The sequence below is a fragment of the Marmota monax genome, unplaced genomic scaffold (assembly GCF_021218885.2).
Source record: "Marmota monax isolate L192 unplaced genomic scaffold, Marmota_monax_Labrador192_F-V1.1 WCK01_AAM20220418_F8-fsc00151, whole genome shotgun sequence".
Lineage (NCBI taxonomy): Eukaryota > Metazoa > Chordata > Mammalia > Rodentia > Sciuridae > Marmota > Marmota monax.
The window spans coordinates 3,091,897-3,117,687 of NW_026694226.1; the positions used below are offsets into that span (position 1 = coordinate 3,091,897).

General features: G+C 41.5%; 1 protein-coding gene and 1 non-coding gene across 4 annotated transcripts; both read left to right on the forward strand.

Annotated features, from left to right (window-relative positions):
* Nucleotides 1-1,255: 1,255 nt before the first annotated feature.
* On the forward strand, nt 1,256-25,791 carry Rnf41 (ring finger protein 41). 3 transcript variants are annotated; one of them, XM_046466651.2, is made up of 7 exons: nt 1,256-1,454; nt 4,879-5,075; nt 14,167-14,279; nt 20,680-20,951; nt 21,808-21,943; nt 22,298-22,401; nt 23,233-25,791. In XM_046466651.2, the coding sequence occupies exons 3-7, from the start codon at nt 14,190-14,192 to the stop codon at nt 23,582-23,584; spliced, it is 954 nt and encodes a 317-aa protein (XP_046322607.1). In that variant the 5' UTR covers nt 1,256-1,454; nt 4,879-5,075; nt 14,167-14,189; the 3' UTR covers nt 23,585-25,791. The 3 variants fall into 3 exon arrangements, with proteins under 3 accessions (XP_046322607.1, XP_046322608.1, XP_046322609.1); XM_046466652.2 differs by having other exon boundaries at nt 1,256-1,424; XM_046466653.2 differs by lacking the exon at nt 1,256-1,454 and adding an exon at nt 1,494-1,614.
* On the forward strand, nt 21,412-21,549 carry LOC124108340 (small Cajal body-specific RNA 11). The gene has a single exon (XR_006856653.1). It is a non-coding gene; the product is annotated as a small Cajal body-specific RNA 11 (non-coding RNA).

A 25,791-nucleotide genomic window follows, 5' to 3' on the forward strand; every position in this document is an offset into this window, starting at 1 on the left:
CCCAGACGTTTTTATATTTTGAGATAGGGTCTTACTAAGTGGCCCAGACTGGCCTTGTACTTGTGATCCTCCTGCCTTTCCCTCCTGAGTTGCTATGATCACAGGCGTGTGCTACCATTCCGGCGTGCTACCATTCCGGCGGGGTCTTCATCTTTAATGCACTAGCCAGCTCGGTCAGGACTTCCGGGGCTCCTGGGGTACATATCAGGGACTTACAATAGGCAGCCTCAAACCCCTTTGAAAGAAAATGGAATCCGGGCATAAAGAGCAACATTTGCATTAATCCTTCTCATTAGTTCGCAAGGCACCTGTTCCTATTACCTTATCTCACTGGAAGAGAGTTCCTGGGGGGACAAGAGAGGCCAGAACCTTTAGTTCCTTTTGGGACTTGTAGGATAGTCAAGGAAAGGTAGATAGTTTTGTAGTACTGTGTATAAACAAATTAAATAAAAATATACTATGTGCATTACTATTTGCTTAGCGAATATCCATAACAAATACTATTTAATACCAGATTAGCCTAAGAAGTCCTGTAATTGTAATGCCTTGGTTAGTTAAATTAATCCCTTACCTTCGCATAGTGTGCTTTAAGCTCCCCTATAACTTCCCTCGGAACTCCCACATTCCCAACCATGGTGCTGCAAACTAAGGAAATTACGCCGTAGGAAGAGGGACATCGTCTCTCTCTTCTCTCTCCTTAGTGTTTCAGGGTATTTGTTTTTGAGCCTTCGTGAATAGGGCAGGAGTATGGCTGGGAGAGGAGGACAACCAGTTGAGCATCCCTAGATCAAAGGTTTGTGGGGAGACACTCCACCCCACCGCCGCCTTGTTAACTGCAGTATCCATTCCCATGATTATGAATCACAGGTTCAGGAGGCTCAGGGATGCTGACCACGGTTCTGGAAACTGAGAGGGGACTGGAGGATGGCAGATCACACTGCAGGCCAGCCGCCCCCCACGATGTTGCGTCACTCCGCATCCGCTCTAGAATACAAGAGACATGCGCCCCTCCAAGGCGAACTGTCGCCTTCTAGGGCAGTCGACTTCAGACTCGCTCCGGACTTTTGACACCGCTAAGAACTTAGAGTCGTTCCTCCCAAAAGGCTATAGAGTCCCGAGATGGGACCACGAGCACTTCCGGTCTAGAGCGGACGCCAGGCTAGCCTCCGTCGCTCCTCGTTGGCTGCTCACAGCTTCTAGTCGCGCTCGAGTTAAACAAAGAGGCGGGGCTTGGTGACGGGCTTCCGCCAGGTTGCGTAGCAGCAGTGGGCGGGGTAAAGGATCCTTCTGAGACAGCGACGAGTGGTCGGAACCTTCTTTCCCCTCCTTCTCCTTCCCCTTCCCCTTCCCCTCCCGGGAAAGGCTGGGACCCGGCACCGGGGCTATCCTGTGGCTGCTGCGGCCTCAACTCCTGGCAGGCCCGGGTACGGAGAGCCCAGACTGCGTCCAGGGTGGTGCGTACTGCGCCTGCGCGAGTTTTCACCTAAACCAGGGTGTGGGAGGGGAAGGGGTGAAGTCCCAGAGGTTTTGGTTCTAGATACTGGGGTTCCGGAGAAGGGGTGAAGTAAAGATGAAAAATGAAGGAAGAGGGCAGCCTTGGGAAGGAGTAGGGAGGTGAGAAGGGGGCTCTGGAGGTTGTGTTGCTGGGGGAGGTGCCCTGGAGTAGGGGAGTCTTATGTGAGGGAGGGGGTCTGAGCCAGCCGGAGGACTGGGAGGAGCGGACCCGCGGAGAACAGCGTGGTATTTAAATGGGCAATGATTGACATGCTTGGAGGGAAGGAAGGGAACGTTCGGGGGGCCAGCCTCAGCAGGGGCGGCGGAACCTGAACCTCCGCCCTCAAAGCGCAATAGCTTGGCTTCTCTCCCATGCCTTGTCTTTGGCAGCCTTGTGTCTTTCATTCCTTCCCAGCTCCTTTTCCTCTCCCAGCCTTCCGCGAAGGAATCTCACATTCCTTACATCTTTACCCTTGGTTTGCAGCCTGGTCCTCATGCACGCTTCACGCAACCTCTTCACACACCATAAACCCTGCCCCCATTTAGGATGCAGGGATATTGAGGAGTGGGGAGCTGGGGGCTGAAGAAGAAGCCAGAAGCCAAGAGGGGTGAAAGCGTTTTTTGCTTGAGGGATTGACAGATATCTTCCCCATTAAGAAACATTTCATCTGACAGCAAATGAGGCTATTACTGAGGTCGCAATTTTTGGAGAATGATCTATGCAAGTCTTATTCCTTCCTATACAATGGTTTTCGAGTCTGACAATAGGCTGATGGTGTTGCAGGCTGCTAGTCTTCCAGCAAGTAGGAATGGAGTGGGCTAGTGAGGGAATATGAGTGATGCAAAAGTGTTATTACCCTATGTATCCAGTTGACCTTGTGGCCTGGCCTAGTTCCCAGTAATTGAAAAGAAGGAACAAGTTTTTCCAAACATTTCCTCTGGCTCTCACTATAAATCTATTTTGCCGTAATATTTCTACAAATAATACCTTACCTGAGGATAGTAGTATTAAGTATACTTTTGAATTCTCATTTGTTTGTAGGACAGTATATAAGGTAGTTAGGGCAGGTATCATTTTCTGTACCTGACAATTCAGGAAACTGAAAACTACAGAAGGGTTAGATAGTTTATTCAAAGTTGTCCAGTTGGTTGCTCCATAACTAGGACTAGAATCCAAGTCTTCTGACTTCTGTTGTCCACTCTGTTGAAAAACCCCATTTTGTTCTACCCAGTGGGGTATTGAAGTAGGATTGGTTTTCTGAGTGTGAGCAACTATTTGCTTTCTGAGTCTGGAACTTGTCACTTGAAGGAGGCTTGAGCATAGCCATAGTACTGGTTCCTGGAAGCATTTCTCTTCTTTTTTTTTTTTGGTACCAGGATTGAATTCAGGGGCACTCAAACACTGAGCCACATCCCGAGCCCTATTTTGTATTTTATTTAGAGACAGGGTCTCAACTGAGTTGCCTAGTGCCTCACTAAGTTGCTGAGGCTGGCTTTGAACTTGCAATCCTCCTGTTTTAGTATCTGAGCTGCTGGGATTACAGGCATGCACCACACACCTGGCATGGAAATACTTCTTTCTTTCTTTCTTTTTTTTTTTAAATATATTTTTTAGTTGTAGATGCACACAATACCTTTATTTTATTTGTTTATTTTTTTGTGGTGCTGGTGATTGAACCCGATGCCTCTGGCATGCTAGGCAAGTGCTCTACCACTGAGCCACAACCCCAGTTTTTTTTTTTTTTTTTTTAATGTTTATTTTTTAGTTATAGGTTGACACAGTACCTTTATTTATTTATTTTATATGGTGCTAAGGATTGAACCCAGTGCTTCACACATGCTAGGCAAGCGCCTACCTCTGGGCCATAACCTCAGCCCTATGGAAGCATTTCTTGAGGTACAAATGCATTTTGTTGGGAAATGGGGGTATCATCCAAATGAAAGAAATATGATACCCTTTTTTGTATTAAGGGTGGGAAAGGAAAGTAGAGAGAAATACCAACACCTCCCAACCCCAGCTGAACCACAGGCAAGAGAAAGTGTGTCTGGCATGGCACCTTTATTACTCTGATTAATTTAAAAATATGTGCTAAAGCTGGGCTTGGTGGAACATATATCTATAATCCCAGCAACTCGGAGGCTGAGGTAGGAGAATCACAAGTGTGCGGCTAGCCTCAGCAACTTATTAAGGCCTTAAGCAATTTAGCAAGACCCTGTCTCAAAAAATAAAAAGATCTGAGAATGTGGCTCAATGGTAAAGTGTCCCTGGGTTCAGTCCCCTTTACAAAAAAAAAAGAAAGAAAGAAAGGAAGGAAGGAAGAGCAAAACACACTGTGGCTAATGAGCATGAAACATTATTGAACATATGTACCAGACTCGAGATGAAGCGGTGGGGCTGGAGTTGTGGCTTAGTGGTAAAGCATTTGCCTGGCATGTGTGAGGCATTGGGTTTGATCCTCAGGACAACATAAAAACAATAAATAAAATAAAGATATCCAACAACTAAAAAATATTTTTAAAAAGATGAAGTGGACTTTGTATTATGTTTCTTTAATTTGTTTTTTGTGTTTTTCCTTTAAAGTATTATGTTTTAAAGTCATCATCCTATTTTATCCCAACACAGTCCTTAAATTATTAACAGACACATATTAGTGAGGAAATAAGTTTGAATAATTGCTATTCCCCTGAAAATAGTTGAGTAGATCTCATAATCACCTTTATCTTTTCTGTTTGAGTCCGTTCTTGTAAAGGTGAGAGTCTGGTCACCCTAATTTTACTGCTCTTCAGCCTTCTGAGTTGCCCACTCTGGAATAATTTCCTTACTGCCTATTTTATTTTATTTAAAGGCCAGTCCCTTCAAGAATATTTCCTGACTTAGGAAGTAGAATTGCACATGTACCATCATTCTTGAGCATCTCTGTATGAAGTAGTATTTCCAATTAAAGGGTAGGACTAGAATTCTTTGAACATGAAATAAGTGTGTGAAAACATTTAAAACATGAAAGCATCATACTGAATACGTCTGGTATTATGACTCTCTGTATTATATAATCACGGACTTGGAATCATTGACATTACTTCTAGTTAGGTGTGCTGAATAAAAGAATCCTTTTTCTTAATTTCTTTCTTTTTTTTTTTTTTTAAATCACCAACTGCTCTTCTCTTTCTTGTCCTTTTCCTCTCTCCCAGTTACGTTTGAATCTGTTGGACTATATGTTTGATTCCTTAGCTCATGAGCTCTACTTTGTACTGAAACCCGTAGTCCTTAAAGGAGTTGTCTCATTCTTCCCAACTAACTCTTGACCAGATCCAAGTCTATCCAGTCTCATGCCAATGGAGGTAGTTCCCCTGACTCACCTTTCTCTTCCTTGTTCCTATTAATAGAGTGCTCCTGATTGTGACATCTGATTGTGACATTACATCCATCCGTTGGTGATGGAGTTTGTCACTAGGAAGGAAGACTCAATTGGAGAATAGCCAACAAGATGGGTTACTTGGAGCATCTCCTGAGTGGTACTGAGTGGAGGCATCAGGGGGTTGGAGCCTTGTGAACAGGGAACCTGCCCCCCAACACTTGAAAGGTAAGGAGCCTTGATTTGAAATCCCATTCTAGGCTTCACCTCTTTTCTCTGCCAGTTGGGGTTCCTATTGCTCTTAAAAGCCTGATTCCTAGCCGGGTGCAGTGGCACACACCAGTGACTCGGCGGCTGAGGCAGGAGGATCATGAGTTCAAAGCCAGCCTCAGCAAAAGCAAGGTCACTCAGTGAGACCCTGTCTCTAAATAAAAATAGGAAAATAGGGTTGGGGATGTGGCTCAGTGCTTGGGTGCCCCTGAATTCAATATCTGGTACCCCTCCTAAACAACAACAACAAAACAAACCTGATTCCTAAAACTTCTTTCTATAGAATACTTTCTGTGATTTGTTTTTAAGTATTGGGATTGAACCAAGGGGTGCTTTACCACTGATCTTCATCCCCAGACCTTTTTATTTTGAGGCAGGGTCTCACTAAATTGTTAGGGCCTTGTTAAGTTGCCTATGCTGTCCTCAAACTTGCAATTCTCTTACATTGGCCTCCCAAGTTGCTGGAATTACAGCATGAACCACTACTGTCATATTTCCTTGATTAGCCCACACCATCTTGGTTTTTTGTTTTTTTTTTTTTTTTCATATATATATCTCATGTTATACATCATGTTTTAACAACTCAGTGAGACACTGTCTCTAAAAAAAATACAAAATAGAGCTGGGGATGTGGCTCAGTGGTCAAGTGGCTTGAGTTCAAGCCTCAGTAGCCCCCCCCAAAAAAAAGTGTAAGAAGGGGTATGATAAATCTCTTGCATTCTTACAAGAACAGTGGTGACCAAGAATGGAGAAATTCTGGTGTAATGCAGAGGAAGTAAGTAACATAATCTGGTTTGATTCTAGCTTGCAAAATAGGAGACTCAGAATGCAGTTTTCAATTTGGATTAAGATGTTTAAATCAGAGATTGGGGGGCTGGGGATGTGGCTCAAGCGGTAGCGCGCTCTCCTGGCATGCGTGCGGCCCGGGTTCGATCCTCAGCACCACATACAAAACAAAGATGTTGTGTCCGCCGAAAACTAAAAAATAAATATTAAAAATTCTCTCTCTCTCTCCCCCCCTCACTCTATCTTAAAAAAAAAAAAATAAATCAGAGATTGGCAAACTTTTATAAGCCTGAAAGAGATACCTCGGTGCTACTTCAGGTCACCTACCTGGTTTGAGTGAACCCTTTCAAGACTTTTTTTTTGGAGGAGGGGGGACTAGGGATTTAACCCAGGGACGCTTGACCACCGAGCTAAGTCCCCAGCCCTTCCTTTTAATTTTTTTATTTTGAGACAGGGTCTCATGAAGTTTCTTAAGAGCCTTGCTAAATTGCTGAACCTGCGATCTCATGCTTTAGACTCCCAAGGAGCTGAGATTACAGGTGTGTACCACTGTGCCCTGCTAGTTGTGACTCTTGAGGTTCTTGTGGTTACCATTTTACTAGGCCTTTTGCTCCAGGGTGATAAGCAGCTGAATTTTTCTGAGGCTTCCCTATTGGAATAATAACTGGACTGGCCTCTGGGCCAGCCAGTAGCTGTGTTGGAAGTTTCAGAGATTTGAAGGTATAGTCAAATGAGCCTAACCTATCAGATTTAGACTGTGCCTAGGGACAGAACAAAGCCAAATCAGAGAATTGACTTTCAAGATTGTGTATAACCATATCAACATTTGTTTCTCATAGGTGAGGAATAGGGAATACCCTAACCAGATTAGAAATGTGAATTTCCCATTAATTCTTTTTTTTTCTTTTTAAATTTTTAGGCATCATCTATTGACTTTTTTTAATACACCTTTATTTATTTATTTACTTATTTATTTTATATGTGATGCTGAGGATCAAACCCAGTGCCTCACACATACTGGGCAAGCACACAGGCACTCTACCACTGAGCTATAATTGCAGCCCTTCTCATTAGTTTTTTTTTTTTTTTTTTTGGTACTGGGGATTGAACCCAGAGACACTCAACAACCATGGAGCCACATCCCCAGCCCTATTTTGTATTTTATTTAGAGACAGGGTCTCACTAAGTTGCTTAGGGTCTCACCTAGCTGCTGAGGCTGGCGTTTGTGGTCCTCCTGTTCAGCCTCCGAAGCTGCTGGGATTACAGGTGTGTACCACTGTGCCTGGTTTCCATTAACTCTTTGTTTTTGAAGGGGGTACCAGGGGTTGAACTCAGGGACACTTGACCACTGAGCCACATCCCTACCCCTATTTTGTATTTTATTAGAGACAGAGTCTCAGTTCTTAGTGCCTTGTTAAATTGCTGAGGCTGGCTTTGAACTCGTGATCCTCCTGCCTCCACCTCCGAAGCTGCTGGGATTACATGTGTGTACCACTGCACTTGGCCCATTAATTTTTTTTTTTTTTTTTTAAAGAGAGAGAGAGTTTTTCAATATTTATTTTTTAGTTTTTGGCGGACACAACATCTTTATTTTATTTTTACGTGGTGCTGAGGATCGAACCCAGCGCTGTGCGCATGCCAGGTGAGCACACTACCGCTTGAGCCACATCCCCAGCCCCTGGCCCATTAATTCTTAATGCTACACCTCAGAAAGGGTACAGGTACAGGAAGAAGGATAAAGTAGGAAAATCTCCAGACAACTAAGTGTAGGGATGTGGTCAGATTTAAAAACAACTGTGACTAGCAGCTCTACAGAGTTATCTAAACCCTGACTTTATATGGGAACCTTTTAATTCTTAATACTTGGCTGATGGCTTTCTACCCTCTTTCTGTATCTGTGCACCAATTGAGGGAAGTTTTTTTGCTATTTTTTGGGGGGGATGTGGGATCTTCTGAAACCCAATTCATATAATTTTCAGTACTTGATTTCTTTAAGACATTATCATTAACATTGATTTAAAATGACAGTAATGAAGCACAATACAAACTCTAGGCCTGTTTTCTACATTGCCTCAGGAAAGAAAAGAAAAAAAGGTAATATTAATTTTCACAACTTGCTAAGGATAACTCATTGTTTTAAAACTCAAATTTTGCAGAAATGTACAACCTAGATCTAAAATATACTCCCAGCAAGCTGGGCATGGTGGTGCATGCCTGTAATCCCAGCGGCTGAAGAGGCTGAGGCAGGAGGATTGCAAGTTTGAGAGACCAGCCTCAGCAACTTAGTGAGGCCCTAAGCAATTTAGTAAGACTTTGTCTCAAAATAAAATATAAAAAAGGGCTGGGGGGCTGTAATGTAGCTCATTTTGTAAAGTGCTTGCCTCATATGCACAAGGCCCTGAGCACCCAGCACCACACACACACAAAAAAGGGCTGGGGATGTGGCTCAGTGGTTAAGTGGTTAAGCAATCCTGGGTTCAATCCCTGATACCAAAAAGAAAAAAAAAAAAAAAAAGGCTCCAGCATCTAGATTTTAAAAAATATTTACCTATATGACTTTTCCTTTTTAAATTTATTTTTATAAAAATGGGCCATTGTATGCATACTGTTTTGGCAACTTGCATTTTTCTTTCTTTAAGTGGTGGTGAGGATCGAACCCAGGGCATCACATGTGCTAGGCGTGCACTCTACTGCTGAGCCACAATCCCAGCCCCTCCTTTTAAAAAAATATTTATATTTTAGTTGTAATTGGACACAATACCTTTATTGACACAATACCTTTATTTTATTATTTATTTTTATGTGGTGCTGAGGGTTGAACCCAGGGCCTCTCATGTGCTAGGCGAGCATTCTACTGCTCAGCCATAACTCCAGCCCCAACTTGCATTTTTCATTTGGGGAGGCAGGTAAGTATAATGGTTAAAAGGCTTGATTCTGAGGGGCTGGACTGTGGCTTAGTAGTACACTTGCCTGGCATGTGTGAGGCACTGGGTTCAATTCTCAGCACCACATGTAAATAAATTAAAAAAAAAAAAAAGGTCTATCAACAACTAAAAAAAAAAAAAAAATTGGGGCTGGGGATGTGGCTCAAGTGGTAGCGCGCTCGCCTGGCATGCGTGCAGCCTGGGTTCGATCCTCAGCACCACATACAAACAAAGATGTTGTGTCCACCGAAAAATTAAAAAAAAAATATATATATATATATATATTAAGAAAAAAAAAAAAAAGGCTTCATTCTGAGCCAGTCCACCTGGTTTGAATCTGGCTTTACACCAGTTAGCTGTATGATTTTGGATAGGCTTTTTAACCTTTGCACCTGTGTTACTTATCTGTAAAATGTGAATAATGATAGTATTGACCTCATAGAGTTGTTATAAGGATTAGATGAGCTAATATTCCAAAAATGCTTAAAATAGTGCCAAACACTTAGTAATGTTCAATAATTGTTGTCTTCGTTATTGTTTAATAGTATATATAAAACATGATCATTCCAAGTTTGATCTTCAGCACCACAAAAATAACAAAAAAAAAATCATTGTAGAAGAAGTAAGAAAAACTAAAAGCAAAACTGAGAATGAAATTAAAAGTATTAACAATGTATACTTAAAAATGGCTTTTATAATAGATATCCTTTGAGATGTTTTCAAATATAGATGTGGCCAGGCATGGTGGTACATGCCTGCAGTCCCAGCAACTCAGGAGGCTGAGGCAAAAGGATCACAAGTTCAAGGCCAGCCTCAGCAATTTAGTGAGAACCTGTCTCAAAATAAAAAAGTGTTGGGGATGTAGTTTAGTGTTAAAATGCTCCTGGGTTCAATCCCTTGTTACCAACCCCTATAAAAAAAAAAGAAAATATAAATGTGAATACACAGCATATAAATATATATACATTTTTTAAATTTTTATTTTTTATTTTCTAATTAGTTGTATATAACACTATAATGCATTTTGACATAATGTACACAAATGGAGCACAACTTCTCATTCCTCTGGCTATACATGGTGCCGAGTTACTCCAGTAGTGTAATCGTACGTGTATATAGGGTAATAATGTCTGTCTTATTCTATTGTCCTTCCCATCCCCACAGCCCCACCTCTCCATTCTTTCCCCTGTACACAAACCAAAGTTCCTTCATTCTTCCCTACCCACCGCTCACCCCACTATGGATCAGCATCTCCTTATCTGAGAAAACATTCAGCCTTTGGTTTTTTGGGATTGCCTTATTTCACTTAGCATGATATTCTTTAGTTCCATCCATTTACCTGCAAATGCCATAATTTCATTCTTCTTTAAAGCTGAGTAATATTCATTATGTATATGTACCACATTTTCTTTATTCATTCATCTGTTGAAAGGCATCTAGGTTGGTCCCACAGTTTAGCTACTGTGAATTGAGCAGCTGTAAACATTGATGTGGCTGTTGTCATTGTAGTATGCTGATTTTAAGTCCTTTGGGTATAAACCAAGGAGTGGGATAGCTGGGTCAAATTGTGGTTCCATTCCAAGTTTTCTGAGGTATCTCCATACTGCTTTCCATAGTGATTGCACCAATTTGCAGTCCCACCAGCAATGTATGAAGGTACCTTGTTCTCTACATCCTCGCCAATACTTATTGTTCCTTGTATTCTTGATAATTGCCATTCTGACTGGAATGAGAATGAATATATTTTTGTTTTTAAACAAAAATAGAACTATGGCATATAAGATCTGTAAAAATTATATAAACAATAAATGTTAAATAAATGTTACTGATGAGAAATAATTATGTCTTAAGTCGTATGAATGCTACATGATATTCAATTTTATGGATTTAAGAAATTCTCAATATTTATGATATTTCTGATATTTTGCTACTATACACAACACTTAAATAGACAACTAGATTCATTTATTTTTGTACCCTTGGGTAATTACTTCCTTAGGATAAGTTTCTCTAGGTAGAATTGTTAGAAGAGTGTATACTTTTTAGTATATTTACCAAGTTTATGTCATAATTCAATTGTATTCAACCTTTTCTTGCAAGAGTACATTTTTTCTAGGCCTTGCTATAGTATGTAATATCTTAACATGTGTGTATTTTATATGCCACACATGACATATATAGCACATGACACATGAAGTAAATATTTTCTATACATTCTTTCACAATTTAATATAATTATAGATATATTTGAATTGTGAATACTACACAAACAAATATTTCCAAGGGTACAGAGAAATAGAAAAATTAAAATTCCCCTCTTATCTCTATGCCTTAGTCCCCACTTCTCAGCAGCAAGCACTGTTAGCAATTTCCTGTGTATCCTCTAGAGAGTTCCAAACACATATAAGCATGTGCACACATATATATTGGTTTTTTTTTTTTTTTTTTTGCACACATGGAGGCATACTTTACATGTGTTATTTTGCAGTGACCTCATAGCTGTAGGTTTTTATCTGGTGCATTAAAAGCACCAATTATTATTGTTACTGGTTTTGGTACTGGGGTACTTTACCACTGAGCTACATTTGAAGCCTTTTTTTTTTTTTTTGGTACTGGGGATTGAACCCAGGGCATTTAAGCACTAAGCCATGTTCTTATCCCTTTTTTATTTTTTATTTTGAGACAGGGTCTTGCTGAGCTGCTTAGGGTCTTGATAAATTGCTGGTGCTGGCTTTGACCTCAAGATCCTCCTGCCTCAGCCTCCCAGCTTGCTGGGATTACAGGTGTGCGCCACCTTGTCTGGTTAAAAGCGCAAATGATTTTATTTTTTTTCTGATTAATTTTTTTGTTTGTGTGTTTTTGGCACTGTGGATTGAACTGAGGGCCTTTCGCAACTTGCATGCTAGGCAAGCACTCTACCACTGAGCTACATCCCTAGCCCCTCTTCGACTTTTATGAGCCCCTTTTCTCCAGGATTTTCTTCTACTTTTTTTTTTTTCTTCAGTATCAGAGATTGAACTCAGGGGCACTCAAGCACTGAGCCACATCCCCAGCCACTGGGATTACAGGCACCCCCCCAAATTTAAATATGTATATATAGAGCAAACTATAAAATAAATGTAAAATGTTAATATTTGGAGATCTGGATGAAGGGGATATGGAAATTCTTTGTACTGTTCTTAATACTTCTCTGTAAATCTGAAATCATCAAAATAAAGTTAAAACATTGACAATGGGGATATAGCTCAATGGTAGAGTACTTGCCTAGCAAGTGTGAGGCCTTGGGTTCAATCCCCAGCACCATACAAAATAGTTAAAATATATAAATTTAGCCTAGTACAGTGGCACACAACTATAATCCCAGCAACTTGGGAGGCTCAGATAGGAAGATTACAAGGTAGAGGCCAGCTTCAGCAATTTAATGAGACCCTGTCTTCCTATAAGGAAGAAAAAGGGCTGGGGATGTAGTTTAGTGGTAAAGAACTTCTGGGTTCAATCCCCAGTACCCATCCCAAATGGTGGGGGGTGGCGATTGTGCTTTAGGCAAGGCAGAATCCAGGACTTTACTGAATATTATGAAAATTATGAATATGATTTCTTACCTTATATCAACCTTTTTTATGTGTGTGTGTATGTGTGGTACTGAGCATTCAACCAAGGGCCTGCTAGATATGTTCTGTACCTTTGAGCTATATTACCAGCCCTTCATTCTTATAAGCAAGCTAATGGCAGAGATGGTCCCCAGCTACTCTGAGTGGTTCATCCTGTCAACTGTGACCCCAGGGGAAGGGCTTTCTTGATAGTACCAGGAAGGTTCTTGGCAACAGTCTCACCGTCTTGGTTTGGGCCACATGTCCATTGGAACCATGGTATGATTCCTAAAAGAAAATTTTAGTGTTATTTAAGAAAACAGGATACTAGGGGCTGGGGTTGTGGCTCAGTGGTAGAGCGCTCGCCTTGCACATGTTCAGCATCACATAAAAATAAATAAAAAAATAAAGATATTGTGTCCATGCATAACTAAAAAAAAAAAAAAAAACCGTCTCTTAAAAAAAAACTTCACATCATTACTGTGAAGCTCCCAGTTAAAGCAACATTTAAACAAACACTTAGCTGGGCATAGTAGGGCATGCCTCTAATTTGGAATTTGTAGTTTGAGGCAGGAGGATCACAAATTTGAGGCCAGTCTGGGTGACTTAGCCAAGACCCTGTCTCAGAATGAAAAGAGAAAGATCTGGGATATAGTTTAGCATTAAAGAACTCTGGATTCAATCCCTAGTACCAGACCGAAACAAATCAAAGCAAAACAAAAAACACCAAACACTTTATTGATTTGTTTTATGTAAGTAATTTGGCTTCAGTACTACATTGAATATAGAAAGGGACATGAATTCCTACTTTAAAGGAACTTTTAATCAAGTGTAGGTTGAGCATCCCTTATCCAAAATGCTTGGGACCCGAATTTCTGGATTTTGGATTTAATTGGATTTTGGAATGTTTTCATGTGTGCAATGAAACATCTTGGGAATGGGACCAAGTCTAAACATTAAATTTGTTTTTATTTTATATACATACATCCCAAACCTAATATCTTTCTTTTCCGCCCCCTGTACTGGGGATTGAACCCAGGGGTGCTGGACCACTAAGCTACATCCCCAGCTCTTTTGATTTTGAGACAGGTTCTCCATAAGTTGCCCAACCTGTCCTTGAACTTGCAATCTTCCTAGCTCAGCTTCCTGATTTGCTGAGATTACAGGCATGTACCACCATGATTGGCATAGCTCATTATATATATCTTTAGTGTACCTGTGTTTTGATTGTGACCTATCACATGGGATCAGGTATGGAATTTTCCATTTGTAGTACTCAAAAAGTTTTGGATTTTGGAGCATTTAAGATTGCACTTTATGGCAGCTCAACAATTTAGGCTTAGGAAGGTTTTGTAGCTTTCCCTGTGCTATACAGCTAATTTGTGAGAGTAAGCATGTGAATCCAGTTCATTTTGACTTAACACAGTGCTGTACTTGTGCTCGTACTTAACCTTTCAAGGCCTCTATCCACTTTATCCCTCTTCCTTTTTTTTTTCCCCCTGGTGCTGGAAATTGAACCCAGACCTCGCTCATGCTAGGCAAGTACTCTATCACAGAGCTATACCCCAGTCCTTAAATTAAATTTCTTATGTCAGCTTTTATTTTTTTTTCCCCTAAATTACTGGTACTTATTAGACTCTTAATAAATATTTGTTGGATAAATGAATTAATCTTGGCAATGAGTTCATTTTCACCACATTGTGGTAGACTTTCTGAACTGGCCTCTTTTTCCTCTGTTGTTTCTTCCAGGATCTGGGTTTCAGTGATGAGACATGGGGTATGATGTAACCCGTTTCCAGGGGGATGTTGACGAAGATCTTATCTGCCCTATTTGCAGTGGGGTCTTGGAGGAGCCAGTACAGGTGAGTTGGTTGCATGGTGGGTTTAGTAGGGCAAGAGGTAGCAGTGGAACTAGTAGAAAATGTTCATGAGAAATGGAATCCATGGGGAAGTCACTATGTTTTACTTCCCCTCCCCAACCTTAATAGAGGTTTGGTACAGAGGAGCAGTGGTGGCTCCAAGAAGAATAGGGCCTTCCAGAGTCTATCCTGAGATGGATGCCATAGATCCCCTGCTTCAGATTTTCTTATAAGGTTGCTCTAAGATATTTCTGCTGTAAAATAGTCAGTAGCTTGTTTTTTCTTCTTTTTTACTTTTATGATTCTGAGGATCAAATTCAGGGCCTTGCATATGCTAGGCAAGTGCTCCACCATTGATCTACAATCCCCAGCCTTTACTTTATTTTAGGCAGGGTCTCCTTAAGTTGCTGAGGCTGGCCTTGAATTTAGGATCCGTCTACTTAAGCCTCTTGAGTAGTTGAGATCACTGAGGCAGTGTGTGCTTTTGTTACCCAACTATTTGTTTCTTCTGGCAGTGGCTTCATAACTGCCTCTTGTCTGCAGGAACTGTGACTAGATTCATCTTCCTTTCCATGCTTGACCTTCTGGATTCCTGATAAGTTCTCTCTGAATTTTGATGATGTAGTGTTCCTGATAATCAGCTAGTCTCTCTGTAGACCTCTTTTATTAACACATAGGAAGTGGGAACTACATTTACTGATGGTTTCTTCCAGGGATCTATTAAGTAGATCAACTTTTGTACAGCCATGCATTCTGTAATTTGACATGAAAGCTGTTGGCATCAGTAGGTTATTTTTTTGCTAGCCTTGCCCAACCAGAGTCACTCATACCTTCTTAGGGCAAGTTTGAGAAGAAGCTTAGTATTACCAGTCAAATACAATGAGTAAGGTGATTCCTTAACTGTTGCATTCATGGGACATCATCCTACATGATCCTTATTACCCTCATTCTGTAAATACCAATTAATCCTCTGCTACTCCCAGCCAACTAGAGGTAATCCCATTTTCCAAACAAGGACACCAATCAGTGAGGTCTCATATTTACTGCTTATATAATTCCCAGGGACTCCCCCTTGAACCTTTGAGTTGATTATTTTTCTCCAGTTTCCAATCATCCAAAGAAGCACATATGGTTGAGCTGAATAAAATTCAGACTACATTCCAAAAGCAGCCCTCCATTGACTATCCCTTTTCTAGGTCTTTGCAGCCTACTGCTATTAGAGACATATTGAATAGGTGTGGAGTGAGCTATCCTTATGATGTCCAGAGATCATGGGGTGTGTCGGGTTCCCTTCCCTCTCTGACAGGGCCTTGTCTGTTTTCTGTTGGTGTCATTTGAAGCAAGACACTTATAAAGAGGTGAGTGCTAGTTAGAAACCATCTATCCACCTCTAAGATTTACCTTCTAAGGAGCAGGGGAGGCAAACTTTGTGATACTAGGCATATTTCCAAGGGTGAAGGCCCCTGCTAAGGATGTTAATGCCATGCCATAGTTTGTTTGTTGTTGTAGTACTGCAGATTGAAACCAGGTATACTTTCCTACTGAGCTATATCCTCCATCCTTTTAATTTTTTTTATTTTCAGCCAGGGTCTCTCAAAGTTGCCTAGGTTGGTCTGTAGCTGTGATCCTCCTGCATTAGCCTCCTGAGTTGCTAGAATTACAGGCGTATGCCACTGCATGCAGCTGTTTGGTTTTTTGGTTTTGTTTTGTTTTGTTGCTAGAACCCAGGGCCTTGTACATGCTAAGCATACTCCCACCACTGAGCTATACTCCCAGCTCTTTATTTTTTTTTTAATGTTTTTTTAGGGGCTGGGGTTGTGGCTCATCAGTAGAGCACTCACCTAACCCACACAAAAGGCGCTGGGTTTGATCCTCAGCACCATATAATAATAAAATAAATTTTTTAAAAAAGGTATTGTATCCAACTACAACTAAAACAAAATATTTTTAATTGATTTTTCAAATAAATGATAGTGGAATACAACTCTATACAAAAGGTTGCTCAATTCTTGTTATACATAGAGAGCACAATTTTTCATATCTCTGGTTGTATATAAAGTATGTTCACACCAGTTTGTGTCTTCATACATGTACTTTGGATAATGATGTCCATCACATTCTGTTGCTATCCACATCACTTGCTAACCAAAATAAAATATTTTAAAAAATGTTTTTTATTTGTGGATGGACACAATATCTTTGTTTTATTTATTTTTATGTGGTGCTGAGGGTTGAACCCAGTGCCTCACATGTATGAGGCAAGTGCTTTACCACTGAGCTACAGCCCCAGCCCCCAGCTCTATTTATTTTTGGAATAGGTATTACATTTATATGGTTAAGAAATCAAAATAGTGGGTTGGGGATATAGCTCAGTTGATAAGAGTGCTTGCCTTGCAAGCACAAGGCCCTGGGTTCAATCCCTTCAATCCTGGGCACCACAAAAAAAAAAAAAAAAAAAAAAAGAAAGAAAGAAAAAAAGAAATAAAAATAGTATGAAAAGATGGCTGGGCATGGTGGCACACACTTATAATTTCAGCAGTTCTAGAGGCTGAGGCAGGAGGATTCCAAGTTTGAAACCAGCCTCAGCAACTTAGTGAGGCACTAAGTGACTTATCAAGACCCTATCTCAAAATAAAACAAAAGGGCTGGGGATATAGCTCAGTTGGTAGAGTGCTTGCCTCACATGCATAGGGCCCTGGGTTCAATCCCCAGCACCATACACACAAAAAAAGGGAAGGGGATGTGACTCAGTGGTTAATCACTCCTGAGTTTAATCCCTGGTAAAAAAAAAAAAAAAAAAAAAAAAAAGAGAATTCTCACTTCTGTCCTTGTCCCTGTCTACCTATTTTTATTAATTTATTTGGGGGCTGGGGATGTGGCTCAAGTGGTAGCGCGCTCGCCTGGCATGCGTGCGGCCCTGGTTCGATCCTCAGCACCACATACAAACAAAGATGTTGTGTCCGCCGAAAACTAAAAAAAAATAAATATTAAAATTCTCTCTCTCTCAAAAAAAAAAAAATTATTTGGTATCCCTTCAGGGAGTAGATATGTGGGGGGAGTATACAACTCTACAAAAGGTTGCTCATTCTGTACACTTCTGTAGCAATGGTGGGTTTGAATTAGGATAATCATTAAAGAGGTGATAGTTGCAATTCACAATAGCCAAGTTATGGAATCAATCAAGATGCCCATCAGTAGATGAGTGAATCAAGAAATATATATATCAAGTATATATATACACAGTGGAGTTTTAGCCATAAAGAAGATGGAAATAATGGTATTTGCTGGTAAATGGAGAACATTATGCTAAGTGAAATAAGCTGGAGTCAGAAAATCAAGGTTTGAATATTTTCTGTCATATGTGGTAGATAAAGCAAAGTAAGAGAAAGAAGGCAGTGGGAGTTGGGGTTCAGATATCATAAATCTTTTATCAGAGGAGTTGAAGATGAATAAGAGGGAGCAAGGAAGGATGGAAAAAGGGAGGAAATATGGAATACCTCTAACAAAATCATGTTATGTGTATATATAAATGTATCAAAGGGAATTTCAGTGTAATGTATATGTAGAAAGTACCCATCAAAAATAAATAAAGGAGCAAAAGGAAGACCAGTAGAGTAGAGGAGGGGGGAGATGGGGAAAGGGAGGAGGAGAGGAAAACGGGGGAATGGGAATTGAAATCAAGTTCCTTGCATGTTTGATTTTATCAAAATGAACCCAACTACTATGTATAACTATGATGCTCTAAAAAAAAAAAAGAAAAGAAAAGAAAAAAAGAGGGGGCTGGGAATATAGCTCAGTTGGCTGAGTGCTTGCCTTGCACTCATAAGGCCCTGGGTTTAATCCCTAGCACCACAAAAAATAAGTAAGTAAATAAATAAATAAGAGTTGATAGTTGAACCAAGACCTGAATGATAAGGGGCTTTCATGTTATGATCTGCAGGAAGGCATTAATTTTAAGCACAGAGTAGCAGTAAAAGAAAGGTTCTAGGGGCTGGGGTTGTGGTTCAGCAGCAGAGCACTCACCTTGCACATGTGAGACCCTAGGTTTGATCCTCAGCACCACATAAAAATAAATAGATAAAATAAAGGTATTGTGTCCAATTACAACTAAAAAAAAATAGATATTAAAAAAAAAAAAAGAAAGGTTCTAGCTGGATGTGATGAAACATGCCTGTAATCCCAGGGATTTAGGAGGCTGTGGCAAGAGGATCACAAGTTTGAGGCCAGCTTGAGCAATTTACCAAGACCCCACCAAAATAAAAAATAAAAATACGGGCTGGGGATGTAACTTAGTAGTAAAGGCCCCTGTGTTCAATCTCTAATGTGTCTGTGTCTGCCTGTCTCTCTCTTCCTTTCCCCCTCCCTTTCTCCTCCTTCCTTCCCCTGCTCTCCACTCTCACACATGTGCACATACACAAAGTTCTGGGGCAGAAATGAGCTGGTATGGTCAAGGAACAGAAAGAAAGCCAAAATGGCCTGAACATTGCTGGGAATATAGCATAAGGTGAGAGTCAGAGACACAGGCCCAGATTAGGCAGAGTTTATAGGTCCTAAGTAGGAGTTTAGATTTATTTTAAGTACAGTGGGAAACCGTGGAAAGAAATTTATTGTTGTTTTTGTGCTGAGGATCAAACCTGGAGGCTCATGTGTGCTAGGCAAGTGCTCTATTGTGGAGCCTCCAATGTAAATTTTTTTGGGGGAGGATACTTGACCACTGAGCCACATCCCTAGCCCTATTTTGTATTTTATTTAGAGATAGGTTCTTGCTGAGTTGCTTAGGGCCTTGCTGAGTTGTGAGGCTAGCTTTGAACTTGAGATCCTCCTGCCTCAGCCTCCCGTGCCACTGGATTACAGGCATGCACCACCGTGCCCAGTCCCATTGTAAATTTTTAAGCATGGGAATGATATGGTTTGGTTTGCATTTTAATTTTTAATTTTGGTTACTGGGGATTGAACTCGGGGCACTTGACCACTGAGCCACATCCCCAGCCCTATTCTGTATTATATTTAAAGATAGGATCTCACTGAGTTGCTTACCTCTTCACTTTGCTGAGGGTGGCTTTAAACTCAAGATCCTACTGCCTCAGCCTCTGGAGGATTACAAGCATGTGCCACCACAGTTGGGGTTTTGCATTTTTAAATGCTTATTCTGGCTGTTAAATGCAGAATGGATTATAAAAGGAAGGGGGTAACCAGGTGCAGTGTTTACCTGTAAATATCAGTTACTGGGAGGGCTAAGGTGGGAGAGTTGCAAGTTCAAGGCTTGTTTGGGCAGCACAGTGAGACCTATCTCAAAATAAATTAATTAATTAAAAGTCTTTGGGGGAGGGCCAAGGTAGGAGTAGGAAATCCAGTTAGAAGATATTCAGTAATTTATAGAAAACTCTGGCCCTGTTTAGGAGTTTAAGTGTGTCTGTTGGGACTCATGGCGACTCCTAAGGTCAGCCTTCTTATTTTATAACAACTTGGATCTATGTAGAGCGGTTTCTTACTTCTCAACAGGAGTCCCAGGCATTTCTTGTTCTGCTCTCTTATACTGATCCTCTACCAGTAAATCTTTTCTCCCTCTTCTCCATATCTGTGATCTGAATCATCCTTCAAGATTCATATCAAATTTTGGCTTCTCCATAAATAATCTGCTATGATTGACCTAGTCTGGAAAGATCTCACCCTCCTCTGGTCTTTATTTATTTGCCAATTATTATATGTGCAGTCCAGTTGACAATAATTGTCTTATGTCATCTCCTATTGTCCTGGAATGTTATTTATATCTCTTATTGTTATGTAACTTTTTACTTGTTTGTCTTGTCTCACAACCTGTTTGGTTTTTTATTTTTATTTTTTGGAACCAGGGAATGAACCCAGCAGTGCTTAACCCTTGAGCCACATCCCAATCCCTTTTTTTTGTTTTATTTTGAGATAGGATCTCACTAAATTGCTGATGCTTTTGCCTTAGCCTCCCAAGTATCTGGGATCACAGGCGTGCACCACTACACCTATTGAGCAGTTTGTTTGTTTTTTTTGTTTTTTTTTTTGTACAAAGGATTAATCTCAGGGGCACTCCACCACGGAGCCACATCCCCAGCCCTATTTTGTATTTTATTTAGAGACAGGGTCTCACTGAGTTGCTAAGCCCCTTGCTTTTGCCGAGGCTGGCTTTGAGCTCGCGATTACAGGCGTGCACCACTGCACCTGACTCCCATTTGTATTCTTGAGCACAGGAAATATATCTTAAGCCTGATCCCAAAATGCCTTGCCCATAGTATATCTATAATTTGCTGTGACCCTAGGGACCTTTGGTTCTAGAAGCTTTTCAAAGGCTCAATTGTTTTTGTAGTTATATCCAGGTTCTTAGCTCCTACTAATTTCCTTGTGTCCCTCTTTCTCTGTTCTCTCTTCTTAGGCACCTCACTGTGAGCATGCTTTCTGCAACGCCTGCATCACCCAGTGGTTCTCTCAGCAGCAGACGTGTCCAGTGGACCGTAGCGTTGTGACAGTTGCCCACCTGCGCCCAGTACCTCGGATCATGCGGAACATGTTGTCAAAGCTGCAGATTGCCTGTGACAACGCTGTGTTTGGCTGTAGTGCTGTTGTCCGTCTTGACAACCTCATGTCTCACCTCAGTGACTGTGAGCACAACCCAAAGCGGCCTGTGACCTGTGAACAGGGCTGCGGGTGAGATTCCTTCCCTTCTGCCCCACACTGATAAGGGGTTCTCATTTCTGTTCCTGCATCTGGATGCCCTGCCCACTTGCTAAGGAGGTTTTCTGTGCATGTAGGCACAGACATACCTGACCCTCTTGGTTCTCTGCCCCAAATGTCACTTTCTTGCTGCTTTCTAAGTTTTTGTTTTAATAAGAGGACAGCAATTCAGCAATCTAGGTGATAACACTAAAAATTGATTTACTTTATTTTTCCCTTTCAGGCTCATAATGCTTTCTATTAGTCAGGCTGACTGCTCTAATTTCCAGGCTTCTCTCTCCTGCCCTATTTTTTCTTTTTTTGAGTTAGAAATATTTGATTAAATGCTGATAGCAGAGGCAGTGAATCTAGGATTTCTCAGAATAAATAAGTGCACAGGCAGAATCTATAGGAGAAAAAACCCGTATGATTGATAAAACACTCTTGTCTTTTCTTGTCCTGGCTTTTACCTTTCTTGCTTCCCTGTACTCAGTTTTAACAGGGTGGTTTAGCAATATACCTAGAAATCCCCCTCTCAGTTTAGGAGGGCCATACTAAGTAGGAGTGGCTATTAAAGGCACAAGAAAATAATAAAAAAAGAAAAGGAAAAAAATCCCCGTAGTACTATATCTTAAAGGATGAAAGAAATTCAGATAAAGTAGAGCAAAGGAGAAGGAAGAAGTCTGGGGGAAGAAAGTTAATGGAATAAACAAAGGAAGGCCTGAAATGAATGTTAGATATCTGGGGTAGGAGATATCCCACTCATCAATTTTCTGCCACTGACTAGGCCATTTGCCTACATGACCCATTGAAAGGGCCTGTTCTGCTCTTTCCCCACTTTGGACTGCAGCCTGGAGATGCCCAAAGATGAGCTGCCAAACCACAACTGCATTAAGCACCTGCGTTCCGTGGTACAACAGCAGCAGACACGTATTGCAGAGCTGGAGAAGACGTCAGCTGAACATAAACACCAGTTGGCGGAACAGGTAGGGCTCAGAGAACATGGGGTAGAACATTTGCCTCATATTCAAATAACTGCATGCCTGTGGGTGACAGACACCACCGTGAACACATGGATTTGTGGTTGTGCTTGTAAGCCCTGGTGAGTGGGTATTTGACTTCCCTTCATCCCTTCATGTCATTTATGCACCTAACATTTATCAAATGCCTTCTCTGTAAAGGCACTTTGCTAAGCATTGGGGAGACAGCTGGAAATGAGATAGTCCTATTCTTGTTTTCCTGAAGCTAACAGTCTCATGTTTCTCAGATCTTTCAGTTTCCTTGGTTCTCAGATCTTGTCTGCCTAAACTATCATCCCTGGTTCTCCTTCCCTCCAACAGAAGCGAGACATCCAGCTGTTAAAGGCATACATGCGTGCAATCCGCAGTGTCAACCCCAACCTTCAGAACCTGGAGGAGACGATTGAATACAACGAGATCCTAGAGTGAGTGTCACTCAGGATATGGAGTCAGACTCCACGTCCTGGCACCAAAGCCTGAAAGGAGGAATAACAGGGGAGTGGCAGAGAAGGGCAGTAAGAAAACTGGGCCAGGGCCACTGCTTCTCAGATTTGGGTAAAGGACAAAGGCAGAGGAGAAGAGGATAACCCTCAATTCCAGGACAGGATCTCTTATTCATTTGGGTGGATGGACAGGGAATCCTGCCCAAGGATGCAGTTTTTCCAGAACTAGGTGAGTACCACCAAGAACAAAGCCCTGTTTTAAAAGCTGTGGAGTCATAAGAGGGCCAAAAAGAAATAGAAGATATTGTCCCTGTCTTCAGGTAGCTTACAACCCAGAGAAGAAGAGGGAGAGTACAAATCCAGGAAAGTGATCTAAAATGCCGCAAAAACAAGTGAAGTAACAAGTCTAAGATCCCTTTCAGTTCTGGAGTGCTATACAGTTCATAGACTAAATGTAAGTGTGAATTGATATATATAGGGCAATAGTGCCTAGCGGGGACTCAGTATAGAGGAATCAATAAACATTTGTTGAGCACCTACTGCGTGCTAGGCACTATAAGTGCTAAGCATTTGGGATTTCAAAGAAAATTCAAGGATAGTGTAGACTCATGGAATTTAATTGGTGAGTAACTTGTGGTGACTTGGATGTGATCATCTAGGGAAAGATTTGGGGTTTCTGAGCCAGTACTGGAAGGAGAAGGAAGAATAGACGCTAGCTAACTGCAGAGTGGGTGGTCATTCCTCTTAAGAGAAAAAGCCAAAGTAGATAAAGGTGATGAGCTCAAATGACCACCTCCAACCCCTTCCACACAGGTGGGTGAACTCCCTGCAGCCGGCCAGAGTGACCCGCTGGGGAGGGATGATCTCAACCCCAGATGCTGTGCTCCAGGCTGTAATCAAGCGCTCCCTGGTGGAGAGTGGCTGCCCTGCCTCTATTGTCAACGAGCTGATTGAAAATGCCCACGAACGCAGCTGGCCCCAGGGTCTGGCCACATTAGAGACAAGACAGATGAACCGGCGCTACTATGAGAACTACGTGGCCAAGCGCATCCCTGGCAAGCAGGCTGTTGTTGTGATGGCCTGTGAAAATCAGCATATGGGTGATGACATGGTGCAGGAGCCAGGGCTTGTCATGATATTTGCTCATGGCGTGGAGGAGATATAGGAGAGTTCGACCAGCTATGAGGAAGAGATGGAAATCGGGAAAGCCCCATCACTCCAGCAGCTGGGCCTTGAGTCGTCCTCCCCACTCTCCTTAATGCCTCGGCTTACACTTGAGCCACACATCTCCCTGCTGTTCTGGCACTGAAGGGTCCTGGAGCACTTTGCTTAGCCTTTCAGGGGAGAAACCCAGATTCCTGCCTTTTGCCATATTTCTTCCCCTAAAATGTCTGTTAATTCTCAGCATGGGTGGGAAAGTCCCCACCTATGTATTTTCCTGCCTAGGGTCCCTGGTTCCAGGTATTTTCAGAAAGCACAAAGAGATTTATTTTCCCTAGAGGATCAGGCTGGAATGAGGAATTGCTAATCATCCCTGTACTCTAAAACCAGGGAATCAGAGCAGGCTGGCCTGTTGATTCTAAGCAGCATTTATATGGCAGCTCTGAGGAACAGACATCTAGAAGAAAAGGTAAGGGTGGATCCAAAACCCTAGAAGTAAATAAGCCAGTAATTGGCCATGACTGATAGCCCTTAGGGGAAGACTGGACCTCTGTGCGAAGCACATCCCTGTTCAGCCCACCTTAAAGGTGCAGGCTCCTAGGTTGGAATGCTGGAAATTTCCAGATGAGCTCTGTTTTCCACTTTTTCATAATTAGGGAATGACAGGGTTTGGGGTAGGGGTTTGACTGTTGAGGTTCATATGCTCAGCAAGAAGCTGCTCTCTGGCTTTTGCTGAAGTCAGGTAGATACTGCCTCTTGTGTCATGCCCATAATAGTTCCATACACCCCTCTCTAGACCTGTGATTGTAGTTAGTTATTTTGATAAATTTCCTTTGGCTGTTGTTTATATTTCACAAATCACATCTGTCCCCCCCCCCCTTTTTTTTTAAAAGAATGGCCTGGTTATGACTACCCCACTTGCTAGTCCAGCCACATTGTTGGCAATTTAATTTATTTACTTTTTTTTTTTTTTTTAAAGAAAGGAAAAAAAAATATCAACAAAACTTAAAACTTTTCTTTTGCTGTTCGTATTGTGGGGGTTCTGGATAGGGTGGGTCAGGGAGGGGTCTGTTTTATATTTTTCCTTTTCAACACAACCTTTGGCTTTAACATAGGAGGAGCCAAGGGAGTCCTTGACTGAATTTATACCTGCTCTGACACTCCATAACCTATCTGAGATGAGGAGTTATTCCTCTACTCCCATGATGGATGTGACACACAACATCAATGCCTGTGCCCCTGAAGAAATTTGGTTTCAGCCCTTTAGGGTCTTATTGTAAAACTCTGGATTTAGAGCATTAATTTTGAAGGCATCCATCTGCTGGGTGCAATGAAGCACATCTGTAGTCTTAGCTACTTAAAAAACTAAGGAAGGAGGATATCAAGTTCATGGCCAGCCTCTACAACTTAGCAAGACCTTGTCTCAAAATTAAAATAAATAAATAAATAAATAAGGGTTGGGGATTTGGCTCAGTGATAGAATACCTTGGGTTCAGTCTCTAGTACCAAGAAAAAAATGGGGGGTGTGTGTGTGCATCTCCTCAAGTTTCCCTGGAGCTGTATAGCTGGGTTCTAAGCCTCACCAGGCAAGGGATAAGAATTATCTCTTGTGTCTCCAAGAACAGGCTGTGCTTTGCCTCACCCATGTCCACCTAAGGATTTCAACTTCATTTTATGCTACCTGAGGCATTCCTTGATCCCTATGATTAGTGACTGACAGAATAAGTGAAGGGGAAGGTAGTAGGTATGATTATTTTAATATGAAATATGTGGGAGTGGGGTTTGAGAAAAATCAAAGGGCTCCTCTCCACCATATAACAGCTTCTCTTTTTGGAATTTTATTCCAGGCCAACTTGCTATTAGTCTGGGTTAGTCAAGTCACAGCATCACTTCAATTGGGGTGGAGGGATACAGCTTGAGGGGAGTATGGAACCAGCCATATTCTGGCTTTAGGACATGGTGCTCAGGAATTTGCAGACACTGCTATAATTATTAGTCTGGTTACATTTCCTCCACTTCCCTTTGCCCCTTCCTACCTTACCAAGGTTCATAGTCTCCTGTCCTTAACCCTCAGGTGGAGCTGGAAAGCTCAGTTGAGACTTCCCTACCTACCCTTTGCACTAGTGTCTCTGCAGGTTGCTGGTTGTGTTGTACATGCTCTTCCATTGTGTTGACTGCACTAATAATAAACCTTTCACTCAATCCTCTAAA